Source organism: Papilio xuthus, unplaced genomic scaffold, assembly GCF_000836235.2.
Source record: "Papilio xuthus unplaced genomic scaffold, Pxut_1.1 DF829758.1, whole genome shotgun sequence".
In the NCBI taxonomy this organism is placed as follows: Eukaryota; Metazoa; Arthropoda; class Insecta; order Lepidoptera; family Papilionidae; genus Papilio; species Papilio xuthus.
Window position 1 is genome coordinate 314,048 of NW_013528891.1, and position 16,430 is coordinate 330,477.

The 16,430-nt window shown below is 34.1% G+C and overlaps 1 protein-coding gene across 1 annotated transcript; it reads left to right on the plus strand.

Moving 5' to 3' along the window:
* The first annotated feature begins 7,266 nt into the window (after window positions 1–7,266).
* On the plus strand, window positions 7,267–15,461 carry LOC106124868 (uncharacterized). The gene is made up of 8 exons (XM_013321912.1): window positions 7,267–8,131; window positions 9,217–9,403; window positions 9,581–9,680; window positions 10,053–10,161; window positions 14,109–14,200; window positions 14,410–14,602; window positions 14,907–15,061; window positions 15,259–15,461. The coding sequence occupies exons 1-8, from the start codon at window positions 7,306–7,308 to the stop codon at window positions 15,388–15,390; spliced, it is 1,794 nt and encodes a 597-aa protein (XP_013177366.1). The 5' UTR covers window positions 7,267–7,305; the 3' UTR covers window positions 15,391–15,461.
* Window positions 15,462–16,430: the final 969 nt, after the last annotated feature.

The following is a 16,430-nucleotide window of genomic DNA, read 5'->3' on the forward strand; positions in this document are numbered from 1 at the left end:
AAGTTATTACCTTTTGAAATCATCTACGAAGTTATTTATATTTAAATGTGAAGGTTGTGTAGGCGTACATCATGTCAGCGTAGGAGTTTCCTTGCCTTCGTTAATCTATCGATTAAACGAGATGGCTTTGCCTTTGTTATCAGTCAAGCTTTGCCTCCGATTATCCGCAGGTTACTTTGAATGTGGAATAGTAATTCCAACTTCTATTCAATACCAGTCAAATTTAGAATGTTTTTTTTTACTTTTTAATTCTACTTGTGCTACATTTTAATATTTAATTGTCGTTAATGATGAAATTCTTTTTTTTATTTTTTTTTATTTTATACGTTCTAAATATGAACTGAAATTAAAATAGAATACAAAAAGAAAGAATAAAATGGCGTTCTAACCTGCCAGGACGATACTTAGTTATCACAACTTTAGTTATAACTTTTGTTAACTGTATTTCTTTTTTTGTAAGACAAAGTAAAATCGTTTAATAATTTTACAAAATAATTCGATAAATCGTTCAATATCAAGGAAGCCAACGCATTAGCAATTGTGGATGCCTTTGGGTAGCGGAATGCGCCTAAAAGCGCTTAACCATTTCGACGAATTCAGGTGGCGACATGTTTTTAACACCTAATAATTAAAAAACAATAAAATAAATAACAAATTTGATTATCACAAATACAATATTTGTAAAACAATTTTTTTTGTGTAAAAGTTGTAAATGAAAGATTTTAGGTTTACAAATTTTTGGTTTACTTTTGAACATGTTATTGGCTCGTTGATTAGTGATCTACTGAATATACAGGATGTTAGAATTCTGAATCGATAAGCCAACACACAGCGAGATACAGTCGGATTAATAATTCGCGAGCGTTTTTAGTAAACAACGAATTGACATTTACAGCCGCAACGTGGATGCTGTGCTAATTTGGGATTGTAACAAATCTTTTTTTAACTAAAAACATGTACATTTTCTACTGTAAAATAGATTAAATATACAATAATAAGCATTTTAAATAACAATAAATAAGAATGTAGTAAGAAGTAATTAATCAAACTGCAGATTGACAAAAATGTACAGAAACATAAAGCTACCTTTGTTTATTTCAAACAGAGTGAAAGGGACGACAACATAATTTACTATCTATGAAAGAGATTATTCCATTTGAATCAATTGTCGTTGGGATTTCTGGATAGAGATGTTTGAAGGTATATCCAGAACGGCTGCATGGATCTCATTGAAATTTGACATAGATGTTGAACTTAGTCTGGAAGGGTACACATGCCTTATTAGTTTTTTTTAGGGTTCCGTACTTCTAAAGGAAAAAACAGACCCATTATATGATCACTTTGTTGTCCGTCCGTCTGTCTGTCAAGACCCTTTTATTCCGCTCAGACGGAGTCGCGAGCGACTGCTATTTTAATAATAAAACTTTTATTGGTATAAATAGAAGTATAATATTCGTATAAATATATTTTGATAGTGTTTATATTGTGAAAGTGGCGTCGTCGGAATATATATCTGCTATAACTACAATCATATCGACCTGGGTTATTGAACATAAACCAATTTATGATGCCCTAGTAGTCCAGCCGCTATAGTTATCATATTATAGTTGGTAGTATTATTATTGATGATTTTATACGTTGGAATGAGAATAATTTATTTTTAAACTAGCTGTCGCCCGCGACTTTGTCCGCGTGGATATAAAAAAAACTTAATTAGTGTAGCTTATGTGTTCTTTCAGACTATGTTCTATAAGTATGCCAAATTTCATAGAGATTCATTCAGCCGTTCTAGAGATATTTTTAAACACCCATCCATCCATCCACATCACATCCATCTAAACATTCGCATTTATAATATTAGTAAGTTAAATAAAAAGCAGCTCTTCAAGGCATAAATTCGAAAAAATGAATAAATAGTATCCTATGTCCGTCTCCTGGCTCAAAGCTACCTCCTCACCAATTTTCAACCATATCGGTAAAGCCGTTCTTGAGTTATAAATAGTGTAACTAACACGACTTTCTTTTATATATGTAGATTTAATTAGGTTATAAAGAGTATAAATATAATTTCTATTCAATACCTCAATCTTATCCTAGTATGGAAATCATTTAATATTCCAAACAAATGAATTGACTATTAGATTTGCAAAACATTGTTTCTGTTATCGACAGCTGTTTGAAACGACCTCGGTTGCGCGATATAAAGTTTAAAGTGAATTTCCACTACACAAATATCTGCTCGAATATATGTTATCTGTATTATTTTCAAAAAGAATAACAAGGATGCAAATGTTTATTACATAGTATGTAAACTTCCACCCTCTCTCTCTCTCTGCCTAGCTTGCATCCCACATGGTGGTGGGGTCAGCTTTCCCAATCCGTTTCTTCCACTTCTCTCTGTCCATGACATCTTATTCTGAGACTTGGCACTAAACTATTTCTATTAATCCACTATTTAGTTCCACTAAATGTAAATTAGGTAACCCATAGATTTCTCTACTGTGCTTTATAATGATTATCCTACTGCTCAATGAAAGATTAGAAATTAACAATAACTACTCAAACAGTAACTCACTCTGAATCCTCAGGGTTGCCACAAAAAAGTTTAATAAATTATTTACACTTAAAAACCTTTCGATCACAAAAAAAATCTCAAAATCGGATCACCAGGGGCGGAGCTACGCGGTAACACACAAAAAAACATACAGACGAATTGATAACCTCCTTCTTTTTGAAGTCATGACAACTATAATAATTAATTAAGATTTTCCAATACTAAAATCTCTCTAAACCATTTCCTCTATTATGAGAAAAACTGTATAACAAATATTTCATTATTTGTCGAGTCTTCAGTTTTAACTTGCCATGTACAAGAAGACTTTTTATATCATTTTACATTACTTAGGTCATCAACCTCGTCGATAGTCTTTGATATTTTAAAAGCGTAAGCAAACATCTGAGATTGAGTTTCACCGTACAAAATAGCCGTTACATTTTTATCGCTATGTTGATTAGCCACCAATATATTTTCAGAATGTTTGTTCGTTGTTCATTGGCTGACTTTAATTTTTTTTTTTTATATCATAAGGTGGCAAACGAGCGAGCGGCCATCTGAAATCGCTGAAATAGCGAAGTGACCGTTGCCCACGGAGGAGAGGATGCACAGAAAGAAAATGTTTTCCCTTTCCATGCATCCTCTCCTCCGGAAAATCCATTTCCACTTCCCATCCTTTCCTTATAAGAAAAAGGATGGGAAGGGAAAGAGGACTAAATTAGGCTTCCGGGTAGCACACTCATCAGACGAAACGCGAAATTGCTTCCACTTCACGCCTGTTTTCTGTGTGGTCGTGGTATTTCACTGGGCGAGCCGGGACAATTCGTGCGAAGATGTTAAAATTGTATTGTAATAAAGTTAAATAAATACTACACAACATGACAACACCAACATCCTGCCCGTCACCCAGATGGGTAAGCAGACTTCCATTTGGCACAGTCCTGACACACCTCTCTCACTTCTACATTCTTACATCCATAGAAGAATTTAAGTCGAAAACTGAATTTACAACACCTAAATATTTATGCTCTTGTTTTAACCTTTAATTTAAAATTGATACAACAAACGTTAACTTTTCATCGAAGGATGCAATTTATTAAAAATACTTGTAAGGCTGATGGATTTTGATAATTTTAGATTCAAAAATGAAAATACAACTCACATTGGTTAATTTGACACAATTGACTCAGAGTATGAGAAGCACTTAGTTACCATCAGATGACTCTTACCGCTGTTTTCCGAGTACAAAATCTCAGTATAAAACATGTCATCCCTGTCATTATCTTTGACAAAACATGTATAAAAAAATTTTTAAACGTTAATTTTGGTCTTAGAAACCCACAGTTAGTGTGGCAATGATATAAAAAAGACGGAAATATACGTAAAATACACTCGACTAATTCAAATGCAATTTGATCGTAGGAAGCAAGTGACCACGCCTTACATCCAGTTATTCAGCCAATGTTGGTCATTTTATGGCTTCCATTTACTTCGACAAGGTGCTATCTCTCCAGCTGTGACGTCACCGGGACTTTATTCCTTTTTTATTAGCACATAAACGCCTACCAGGTGTTATGGCTTCATAATAAACAATCTATTGTTGTTATAACGCGTCGTTTTACTACGACAAAGCGGCTAATTTATAGCGTTTAACAATAGCTTATGCCATGTCTTATTATGCGCCATTTTAGATCTCACCGTATTAATATACATTTTATTATGTAATAAGAAATTATTAATAATATTCAATTTTATCCCAACTGTATTTTTTTTCCGTTCGTACGCAAAGTACAAAACTTTTGTTTTTTCTAAAAATTATTTATTAAAATATTACACTTAAAGACTTTTATAGCAAATAAAATTAGACATTAAAAGAAAACTTTACAATTATACTAACGTGAAAGAATGCAAGGCAACAAGTTAAGTGTACGCTTAGTTTATTGAGGTCAACATAACAAGGCAACAAGTGTTGTCAAGCAATAACACGACTAAGTCAGTGAGCATAGGATTAACCTACTTATTGAAATGGCATTAGCATCAAGAATAGTGTGCACTTTTACTTCTTATATTGAACACATAAACACACAAGCAGTTGCCCGCGACTGAACACATGTATGTATGAACACATTAGCTGTTGCCCGAGACTGAACACATATATGAATACACTAGCATTTGCCCGCGACTGAACGCATGTATAAGCACAGTCGAAGTTGCTCGCGACTGTAAAAAATTTAAACGCACACTAGCTGTTGCCCGAGACTGAACACATTTGATTTGGAGTATGTTAGGAGTTTTCTGAAGCGAATTTATACCAAACAAGTTTGTGTCATATTTACCACCCGTATGTATAGAGAGCACCCTAAACCTTCGAGAATGTATTAGTAGATTGTATATATATATTCCTATATATTTAAATCATGATTTTGAATATATATGTATTTATTTATTTTGCGTTTTGCTATGTAAGTATACCTATGTATTCTTGAAGTAAATAACAGCTATTTTAAAACAGCTAATAAGCAATTTAGAGAACAAAGTTCTAAATCAGTTTACATGTATTTTAACGCCGCACAATAAGTCATTGCCAATTTCTGAAACTTAAAATAGCTCGTGAACGTGCTAAGTCATAATAATCATAAGGGTATATTTACACTAGCGAATTGGTGGATTTTTGTGTACACTAGCGTCTTTTTTTCATATCATTATTAGTTTTTACCATTCTCATAGACCTATAGAGTTTTAGTATAACAAAATTAGATATTTGAAATACTTTTTAGCTTAAGCATATGTCAACCTTTTTATACCGTGACTATAAAGCCGGGTACGGAATTTTGACAAATTGGATAAATGTTTATGGTGAGAAAAACCACTTTGATGTCCATAATATCTTTCATCGGCTTTCAAAGGGTTAAAACACATGTTTAACTAAACAGTGCCTAACTATATCTTTTGGGGTAATACAGTTAAGGTTTATGAAGTAAACACGATTAGTACAGTCCTGCACAATATCATAATTACATTAAAGTTTCAAAGTAGAATTCCACTGCGTGATTTTCAAGAGTGAAAGAGAAGACAATAAATATTATGACAAGCAGCAAGACTTTAGTTTTAACATTTCATCTCAAACATACTTTAAAAGTATGTTGATAGAGTGTACTTTCAATAGCAAAATTCGAAGTACAGTGCAGCACACAACTTTTGTATTTGCAATTCCTTCCATTCGCATACATTTTTATGTGTCTCTGAAAGTGTTCTGAAAAGTTGACTTTTATACTTCGCTACATTATTTTATTTGTCGTAAATATAAGTGTAAAAGGATATGGGGTTATAAAAATGCTTTATACATATTGAGAAGGTGACTTCGGTCCGAGTCATATATCCAATTTGGTGTAAGAGATACATTTTCATACGTCAAATATAATTGAATGGGTATATTTTATTGATTCAAATTTTATTGCAGTTATCCGATGACATCTTTTTTTATTTTGTATTAGAGGGGACATTTATTATATTGTTACTAGCTATCGCCCGCGACTCCAGTCGTTTGAAATTAAAAAAAAAATTAATTAGTAGCCTATGTGTTCTTCCAGACTATGTTATACTATATTACAGATGCTTAGAAAATAAAAAAAAATAGTTTAGTAATTTCGGAGTTTATCGCGAACATAGATCGTGACACGAAGTTTTAAAGATTTAATTTTTAAAACTTAACAAAGACGTGATTTATTTAAGGCTTTAAAATAATTGCAAGTAATAAAATTTCATATAATGTCGATAAAAATAACCTATACTCCGGTACAATAATACCAAACTAAAACGTTTCTTTTCAATTCCAAGACTTATTCTTTCATTCATTCTACTTTCACGATTGCCCATACAAGAAACAAGAGAAGCGTGAATAACAAAACTTCTCTTGTTTCATCACTGATATTTTTTTTTATACTGGCCACGAGAGTATTCATCTGCAGCCAGGCATTAATATTCGTGATTCCTGGTTTAAAATTGCACAGAGTATCCAAAACTTGCTGTAGACTCTAAATAGATATACGTCCACAGAGTATTAAAAGTTATTTTATGAATTGTAAGCCGAGTTTATAATAGTTATACTGTCTATAGATTTAACTACAGTTCACAGTATTTTTATACTCACTAAGGAAGAATCTCACAGGGAAAATCTTCACTAAGTGGACTCTGTTAACACTTAATATGCGATTTTAGTGTACTTTACGCGAAGACGATACACTCGTCACAAAATATTCAAGCTAGGCACATAGAATATTGACATTAGTTGTTTTAATTACGATAGATATTGTTAAAAATTAAACTTGTTTTTTTTTAACTTGTAACGTAATATTTACTCAACCAGTAAAATATTGGTTACATCTGTTTAATGTCGTATCAAGCCCTAAACTAAAACGTGGCAATGTTGTAACACAGAGCAGATCCCTTCGGCCCTCAAATGTCACCATTAATTGAATATCTTGTTGTGTTTAAATCTCTGTTTGTTTGAAATCTTACGTAACGTGAATGGTTTTACAAATTTCAACAATTATATGCATCACTTGTACTAAGAAATATGCGAATTCTGGGAGAAAAATTTAGTTTTATTAACAATAAATTAAAACGGAGAACGTTATGATAGACTAAATAAATACTCTGGTAATAAATATAAGACTAATCATTTTTTTACTTTTTCAGATTGAACTCGGGAGATGCAACATCCGATTCTGCGCTAAAGCGAAGCTTTAACAATGGCAGTGAACAGTCCAGGCGGCTACCCGCCATTGTCCCCGAAACCCCTAACACCTAAGAGTCCCCGCCACTTTATATTTCCTCAAAAGAGCCCTTCCATCACCTCCAGCACTTCCTCCTCAGGATACTTCACTCCGCAATCTGGTTGCAGCTATGACAAACATAACCCCCCTCCCAAATCTCCCATCGCTCACGGCCACAGAAGTCCCATGAGTCCGAGACACTTCAACTTCCCTCAAAAGTCACCATCGGGCCGCTCGAGTCCCTGCAACTTTGATAGAATACCTCACGGTCTACACTACACCACCTCTCTCAAACATGTCCGCCGAGAGAAGTCCAGATCTCCAAAGCCACCGCCTGTACACATCCATACAAACCCCGGCTATGTATCTCCTAATAGAGGCAGAAAACTGTACGGCTCGACTTCCACAGTGAGCTCTCCTCGACTGGTCACATCTCCGAGTATTGTATCCAGTCATACTGATGACTCCACAGACGCAATGCCTGGTACTCCATCCGCGATAGTACATGACGCGGATGACGAAGCAACCACCACTTCATCAAGGATCTGCCGTAAATCCACTTCTGATCTCACCGATTTAACGGACGATACGCCGTGCACACGGTCGACCAGTATAAGTAGACCTTGCTCGCCAATGCGCCGGGGCTCCATGAAAGGTGGTCTCGCTTATCTGGCCAGTAGACGAGGATCGAGGGAATCCACAATGTCAAATTGTGATTCTGTGGAGGACATTGGACCTTTGAACTTCCAGAATACGATGCGCGGACGTCAGAGACGGACCTCAAACTTCTTGGAATTACCAGGTTAGTAAACTTTACTTATTAATCAAAATATTAATACTAGCAATATTAAAAAAAAATCTTCAAAGGCAGTCGAAAATATTACATCCTAAGTATCGTGAATTTACATTTTCTGCTCAATTTCATAAAAAATTCAGACAAAAAGCGTGTTGGTTATTGCATTATTTGTGCCGCGGCGGTCGGTTATTAGGTTTTGGAATGTAAATACACTTCTTACTGTCAGCCTGCGTAATCCTAATACCACAAGCTACAAAAGAGAGCTTTGTTTTCTTACAATTTTTAACATGTTTTCATTTCGTTTTAAGACAGTTTTAAATAGAGTAAACAGTTTTTCTGAATACACTTATTTTCAAAGGTAAATAATTGCACTCAGTATCTAATAGTCTTTTTAAACTACGCTTAGTGTACATTTCTTCTTCATCATTAATATTGACCACTCAGAGTCTCTGAGTGCGTTGGTAATTGTATTGTGTATTTAATTTCGCAAATAGCGAAACAAATAGCACATCGGGCATTTTTACTAAACGTTGGCATAAAAAAATAGAATCGTAACTTAGAAAAAAAAATACATTATTTTTCTATTTTCTTTTATTCACTTCACAAACTGAATACGCTGTAGTTTCGAGAACATTCTAAAAAGTAGATATAAAATGTGACTCTGACGTCTAGTATGAACAAGATGACAAAACAAAAATAAAATGAAACATAAAAGGAATATAAATACATACTCATATTCAGCATAAATGTATTTTTTGCTTATATTATAAGGTGGCAAACGAGCGAGCGGCCACCTGAAATCACTGAAATACCGAAGTGACCGTTGCCCATAGACATACGCAATTGCATATGCGTTGCTTACCTTTAATCGACGGAGGAGAGGATGCACAGAAAGAAAAATATTTTGCCGCCTTGCAGACAGACATACAGAACGAAAATTTTAGAAATTTGTCTTTCTTTATCACCTACGCAAATATATCGTGTGTAAGAAATATATTTTTTATACAAACAGACACTTCAATTTTATTCATATGCATAGATAAAAGTATTACGGCAATGGAATTGTACGGTTATATTATTGTTACATGTAGTGGTGGAGCACGCTCGGCCGCGCGTTTGCTCGCTACCAGAGAAGCCGTACAACCCGCGTCTGTCAGACGACTTGTACCGCCTGCGAACCTTTTCCATCACCACTAAAGGCGGTGTCGTCAACTGCGGTGACTCCATCTGCAACCGCCGCAGTCGCTCTAATACATCCGTCAACTCAACAAATAGCAGGTGCGTGATATACAAGTACAGTAACATACAAACTTTATTGAGGCTCATACAAGACATAAAAGACGATTGCTCTCAGACAAGTCATGCGCTCGTAGCTGACATAATATGTGATTCTTATTATACTACTACATAACATTAAATGATATTTCAGACTACTTATAAAAGATACCTTTGCAGGGCTTCTGACAGATCACCGTTTGATGGGTCGTGCTGCTCCGGCTACCGGCCCGTAGACTCCGGCAGCTTGACCACCCCTGACGAGGACGATCTCGATCCGGTAATGTACAAAACAAAAAGGCTAATTTCTATGCTGCTACAAAACCATCATAATCATATTATTTTATTAAGTATTTTTATATAAACACAGAGTCAGAAGTATCCTATAATACGCAATATAGAGGACGCGTGATATCTGTTATAGGCACAAATTTATAAATGGATAAGCGATTGCTTGGAAATGATAACTTTTGCTTCGTTCTGATTTTAACCTTTGCCTTTTGATGTTACGTCACAGTTAATTCTATCAATATTATTAGTTCCAAATCCACACCAGCACCAAAATGGTGTAATTCAAACAGGCACAAACTACCACAACTAATAGCCAGTCCATTTATCAGTGGCTGTAGAATTTATAAAACCCTTTATGCAGATACCGAAGTACCGCGTTGTGTTGCTGGGCGACGCCGGCGTGGGCAAGACGGCGCTAGTGTCGCAGTTCATGACCTCAGAGTATATGAACACCTACGACGCCAGTTTGGGTAAGTAGAGGCTTTGTTTATTCGTATAAAGATAATATCTTCAATTAAAAAACACTCCATAGTTGAATAATACGTTTACACATTCCCGGCGCGGCAGCTGTTTAAGGTGCATTTCCACTAACAAAAAATATAAGAATCAAGGGTGTACCTAGCTAACATTGTGGTATCTAGTACCAAAAAATTGTATTATTTTGTACCTCGGTTTAAAAAAAATTGTACCTTCTTCAGAACGAAATTATAACGAAATTAAGATATACCCATACGACAACGTACTTTAATACGAAAGAACAGTATAGAGTCTATCATTTTTTGGTTAAGGTTATAAGTAATACAAAATACATCACCGAACTTAACTTTTAAATATCCCTTAACTTAAGAAACTTAAACAAAGCTTTAATAAGGTCTAATAAATTATTTAAAGTAACAAATGAATAAGCTTCGTATTTCATTGAAACTCCAGACGCTAGAGTCAGAGTGTTACCTCATTAGCTATCAAAGCGGATGCTATGTAAACCAACACTAATCGTTTTACACCACACACACATAGGCATAAAATTCTCTATATATGTGTTAAAAAACAACACACTTTTCACACTATCTTCATTTAAACCGTAATACATTTTATAAAGAAAAAAAATTAGGCAAAATTTTCATATACAGCGTGTCCCAAAATTCAAAGCTAAAAGAAAATAAATTATTTTTTGTATTTAAAATACGAATGTTTTGGTCCGATTTTTAAATGCAATTAATATCAGGAATATGTTCATATTTGAAGCAACAGTGACTAATCATATGGTATCAAATTATAAGAAAAGTTGCAAAACTTAATATAAGTTTAAAACAAAAAGAGTTGTTTTTTTTATTATTTTTCCCCATGTAGTTATCGATCAGGCTATACACCTTTACCGTTTTATCATTGAGTTTTGGGACACGCTGTATATGTATGTACATAATCGAAATTGTAGGCTCTCCATGATCGATAGAAAAATGTCTGGGGCGCCGACCCTGGTGCGTAGACTTTTAGTTTCTTGTGATTTTATTTAATAAAACGCTGTCTTAAGTACTAACGTCTTTAACTGTCCATAGAGATATGACATCTGTTTATCTATATATTTAAAAGAAAGACGTGTTAGTTACACTATTTATAACTCAAGAACGGCTTTACCGATATGTCTGAAAATTGGTGAGGAGGTAGCTTAGAGCCAGAAGACATAGGATACTATTTATTCTTTTTTTTTCGAATTTATGCCTTGAAGAGCTGCTTTTTATTTAAATTACTAATATTATAAATGCGAATGTTTAGCTAGATGTGATGTGGATGGATGGATAGGTGTTTGAAGATATCTCTAGAACGGCTGAACGGATCTCGATTAAATTTGGCATACGTACAGATAATATAATATAATTTGGCATAGTCTGAAAGAACACATAGGCTACACTAATTAAGTTTTTTATATATCCACGCGGACAGAGTCGCGGGCGACAGCTAGTATTTGCTAAAAAATAAATACAATTAAAATTATAAGAGACGCTTCTAAATATAACTCTATAAAAACCTTAAATCATATAATTCTCTAGAAACAGTTAAAAAAAACATTGAATTTGTTTTGACAGAGTTAAGCTATTTCTTGTCTAAATAAAATAGATGTTGTTTTAATCTCGGCAGTTCTCTTCTCTTGACATTTCTTTGATATTGTTTGCGAATACTTTAGCAATATTGAGAATAAAAATATTTATTAATTCCTTGACGCTTGAACAAAGATAACTATCTTTTTAATAAACGTCAATAGTAATGGTTAAGTGTACGGATTTCAGATCACGAGGTCGAGGGTTTGGCCGGCATTCGACTATCGTAAACGTAAAATATTAGTAAATTTACAAAAAAAATCTGTTAATACTTAAATAAATATATATGTAAGTTAAACTTTTAAAATTTTTCCTATTATGTTTGAAATAAATACTTAAATAATATTATTTAAACAATATTATATACTTAAAATATAATATGATTTGCAATCAAAATTAATTACTTTCATCTTACAAACATCTTCAGTATGTATTAATTCGGTCAAGTATCAAACAAGAGGATTCATCGCTTTTATTAATATTATAAGTATACTTCGTAATTAATTAGGAGTTATTACTTGTGATGAAACATGTTTCCAAACTAAATTAAAAGCACAAAGATAAGTATAAGATTGAAAAGACATTTATAACTTAAGTCAAGAGACACTCTAATTCAAATCTATTATAAAAGACTACATTAAATGCACACAAAGGAATGTCGTTGTAATCTAAACAGTTTAGTTATCTCATTGAAGAATCTAAAATATCATCGATAACTCACGTGTTAAGCACTTGCCTTCAATCTGCAGGTCTTGGGTTCGAATCCCATGTGCCAATGTGTTTTTTTTATTTACATATGTACGTACTAACGTTCTTACGGTGAAGGATAACATCGTGATGCTGCACATAACTGCAAAGAAGTTCAAAGATATGTGAAGTTAATCCGTACTTGGCCAGCGTGGTTGACTATGGCCTAGTCACCCCTAACTTAGTGCAGGCTCCGAGCTCCTCAGTGAGGACGTATAGTTGATGATGAAGAAGATGAAGATAGAGCAGATTACAATAAATTTTTGCTGTTTCACTTGTAGACTTTACAGACTCTATTTAAGATTAATTTTTATATATTGAATTATTTAGTACATAGTTGATTTTCTGATTGGCTTGTGCATGTATTTCTCAAAGCTTGTTTGCATATAACGGTTTGGTATTGTATGGCTGCTGGAGCTATCTTTTGTAAATAACGATACTTCTTTTTACTTGCTATCGTCTGGTGCAGCTAAACGAGGTAAGATTTCTTCACATTTCTTTGATGTACACACGTTTGTAGTTGTCAAATATCTTCACGGCTTGATACTCCAAGTGTACGCTGTGCAGAATATTATTTTTGTTATAATTGTGCGGATTGGGGAGGAAGGCATTCGAGCCGCCGAGATTATTGAATAGATGTATTAACAGCATTTGTTTTTGTGTTTATCCAAATGTTTCCTTTGCCTATAGTTCAGATATTTCATAGGATTTACTGTCGTCACTTCCTTTGTTATGTTTTTTTTTTTTTGTTAGAACTTTTTCTAATATTTCACTTTATCTGTGTTTAATTGTTTTTTTTTTGTTCCGTTAGTGATTTTTTTTTAGCGCGGATTACAAGACTCCTTTTATCAGCTGTATTATTATAGACAAAATAAATCAAACACAACAGCTATACTTAACATAATTTACTCAAATTTCACACCTTTTTATAATACACAATAATTCAATATTTTAATTTAAATTCAGTCTTCGCGTATTGCATGGTCTATCGCTTTAAAATGCATTTTATGATGATTGTTTTTGAATGTCTTTAATTTTAAATATTTTTTCAGCAACGCATACAATTATGTAACCTACACCTATATCTCCACTGATGACTGTTTAATACCTTTTGCATGGATATAAAAAACACAATAATATATCTTTGTTTTTTTTATATAGGAGAAGGGGGCAAACGAGCAACGAATCGCCTAAGATTATTTGATCCGGTTTAGTTAGCTACTATTTGTAGTAAATGTAAGATGTATATTTAAAAATGGGTTTGCAAATGTATTATAGGAAAGTGAAGAATTAAATTAAATACAATAAAAATAAGTTAATGTATAATACATCCTTTACAAAAAAAGCTAAACACTCACGCATATTCGTCCGGTGCCGCCACTGACTAGTATCGAGCCCATCGGAGGCCCTTTATTAGGGTGAATGGGACTGCTATTATTTCGCAGACGCGACCCGTCGCTCAAGAATAAGCGACTGGTCGCAGGCCGAAAATGTTTTATCAAATCAAAGAGTTACTAGTATAACATAAAAAATAACTAAATTGTCATGAATGTGCAAGAAAGATATTGTTACAGACGACGAGTTTGGTGAGAAATCTGTGTCGGTGCTGCTCGATGGTGAAGAGTCGGAGCTCATTTTTATCGATCATCCCAGCACCGAGATGTCGGTAAGATAACATTGACCACTCAAACATAACCTACGATAAATCAAGCAATTTATAGTATTAAGAAGAAGAATCTACATATAATGCTCCAAAAGTCCTCTACATTTTACCTTCTCTATTCATCTAGAAGTGAAAGGCATAAATCACAAATTTACAATTTCAATGTTGAAATAATCAAAAATAAAACCTTATTATAATTCAATGCACAACAGATAGAGAACTGCTTATCAACATACGAGCCGCACGCATGCGTGGTTGTCTACTCCGTGGTGGCAAGGAGCTCGTTCACGAGGGCGGCAGAGCTGCTGCAGTACTTGGCCAGGGAACAGTTCACTGTCGATAGAACTGTTGTCCTGGTGGGCAATAAAGCGGATCTGGCACGAGCGAGACAAGTCACTACCAATGGTAAGCAACGATATGACAAAGGTTACAGTAAAAAAAACGAATGGCATGTTTTTGGCTAACCATTAAAATCTAGTAAAGCTTTTATACACACTTAATTGAAGAGATGGCTAAAAAAGCAACATGTCTGATGCCCATAGAGGTCTGCAAAAAGCTAAAGAATGTTTAACCTAAATAAATATAAGTTTTATTCGTGGAATTGGGACCTCGTAATTATTATGTTTACTGGCTTGCAAATCTTTCTTCCTTAGATCACCTGATCTTATAATTCGAAACACAATTAAAAATGCGATCTATTTTATATTAGAGGGTAAAGCACTGGCAACAACAAAAGATTGCAAGTTCATAGAAACATCATCCGGCATTCAGCACAACGTTGATGAGTTGCTCGTCGGGATTCTAAAGCAAATAAGACTTAAAGAGAACAGAGATAAAAAGCAAGCCAAGAAAATCAGCAAGCAGGTAAGGAGTTTCAAATCTAGATTTTTTTTTAATTACTAATCTAGAATATCAGCTATTTTAAATCTGGTAATGAATGTACTATAAATATAACCAAATTCATTTGAATGTAGGACCCAAAACTAGGAATTATATTAATAAAAGCATCGTAAAAAATATAAAGATTTATAGTTACTTTAATGTCTGTTTTTCTTTCTTAGGAATCAAAGTCTGCGAAAATGGCAAGTTCCCGAACTCACATATCTTTAAACATTGCGAGAGAATTGCTACAGAAAATTTGCATCAACGATATCTCCAAATCAAAATCCTGCGAGAATTTGCACGTCCTTTAACCGATAGTGCGTATTCGATTGATAAATAAACGGCTACAAAGAGTCATGTTTTGCGAAACAACTTTATAAGCAAAGAATTCCAAAAATTTTAAGGTTTTTTTTTATTTTATGTTACCCGACTGACTTAAGAGATTTTACGTGTGTATTTTTGTATGCGGGTTTGATTATCATTACGTTTCATTGTTACCGGCTGTACCTTAAACTACTGATCCGATTTTGACGAGTGAGATATCATTCGATTCGTATTCTTCCCCTGAGTGTCATAGATAACATTACAATGCCTGAAAACTCAAAGTGGACGCGGTCTATAAGAAAATGAATTCTTCTTCTTCTACTGCCTCTTCAGTCTTGAAGGTTTGGCCGCTAACTTGGAATATTTGGTTCCGTCAAGCGCAAGGCGAAACAGTTCCTCTGCTGACCTAATCCCAGTCCACTCCCTAATATTACGTAGCCACGACTTTTTCCTACGTCCAGCGCGTCTCTTGCCTTCAATCTTGTCCATCATTATCAGCTGAAGTAACTTATACCTGTCATGCCGCAGCACATGACCCAAGTATTCCACTTTACGCTTTTTGACGGTCTGCATGAATTTTCGGCTCATAGCGACGCGCTGGAGTACCGTCTCGTTTCTAACTTTCTGCGTCCAGCTAATCCGGAGCATACGATGATAACACCACATTTCGAAAAATGAAAATTAATTATAAAACAAATTCAGTCGGGTTTTTTACTATATTTGTTATTCCAGTCTGTTTAATTATTTGTAAAGTTTATCAACGTTATTTATCAACAAATTGCAAGTTAAATTAATAGATTCTAAGATTGGAAAGTAAATACAAATTCCAATTTGCCCGTAAAATTGTTATACCACATGTTATTAAGTGGACCTTTATTGACTTACAAGACGCTCGAGTAGAGCCGTCCTCTTTATTGCTTATTGATTTAAATTTTAGGGCCTCGTAACAAACAAGTTGTTTTACACAATGCTTTTATTGTTACTCTGCCCTTGTGTATATTCAGTACTACTTAGTTCTTTTCTATCA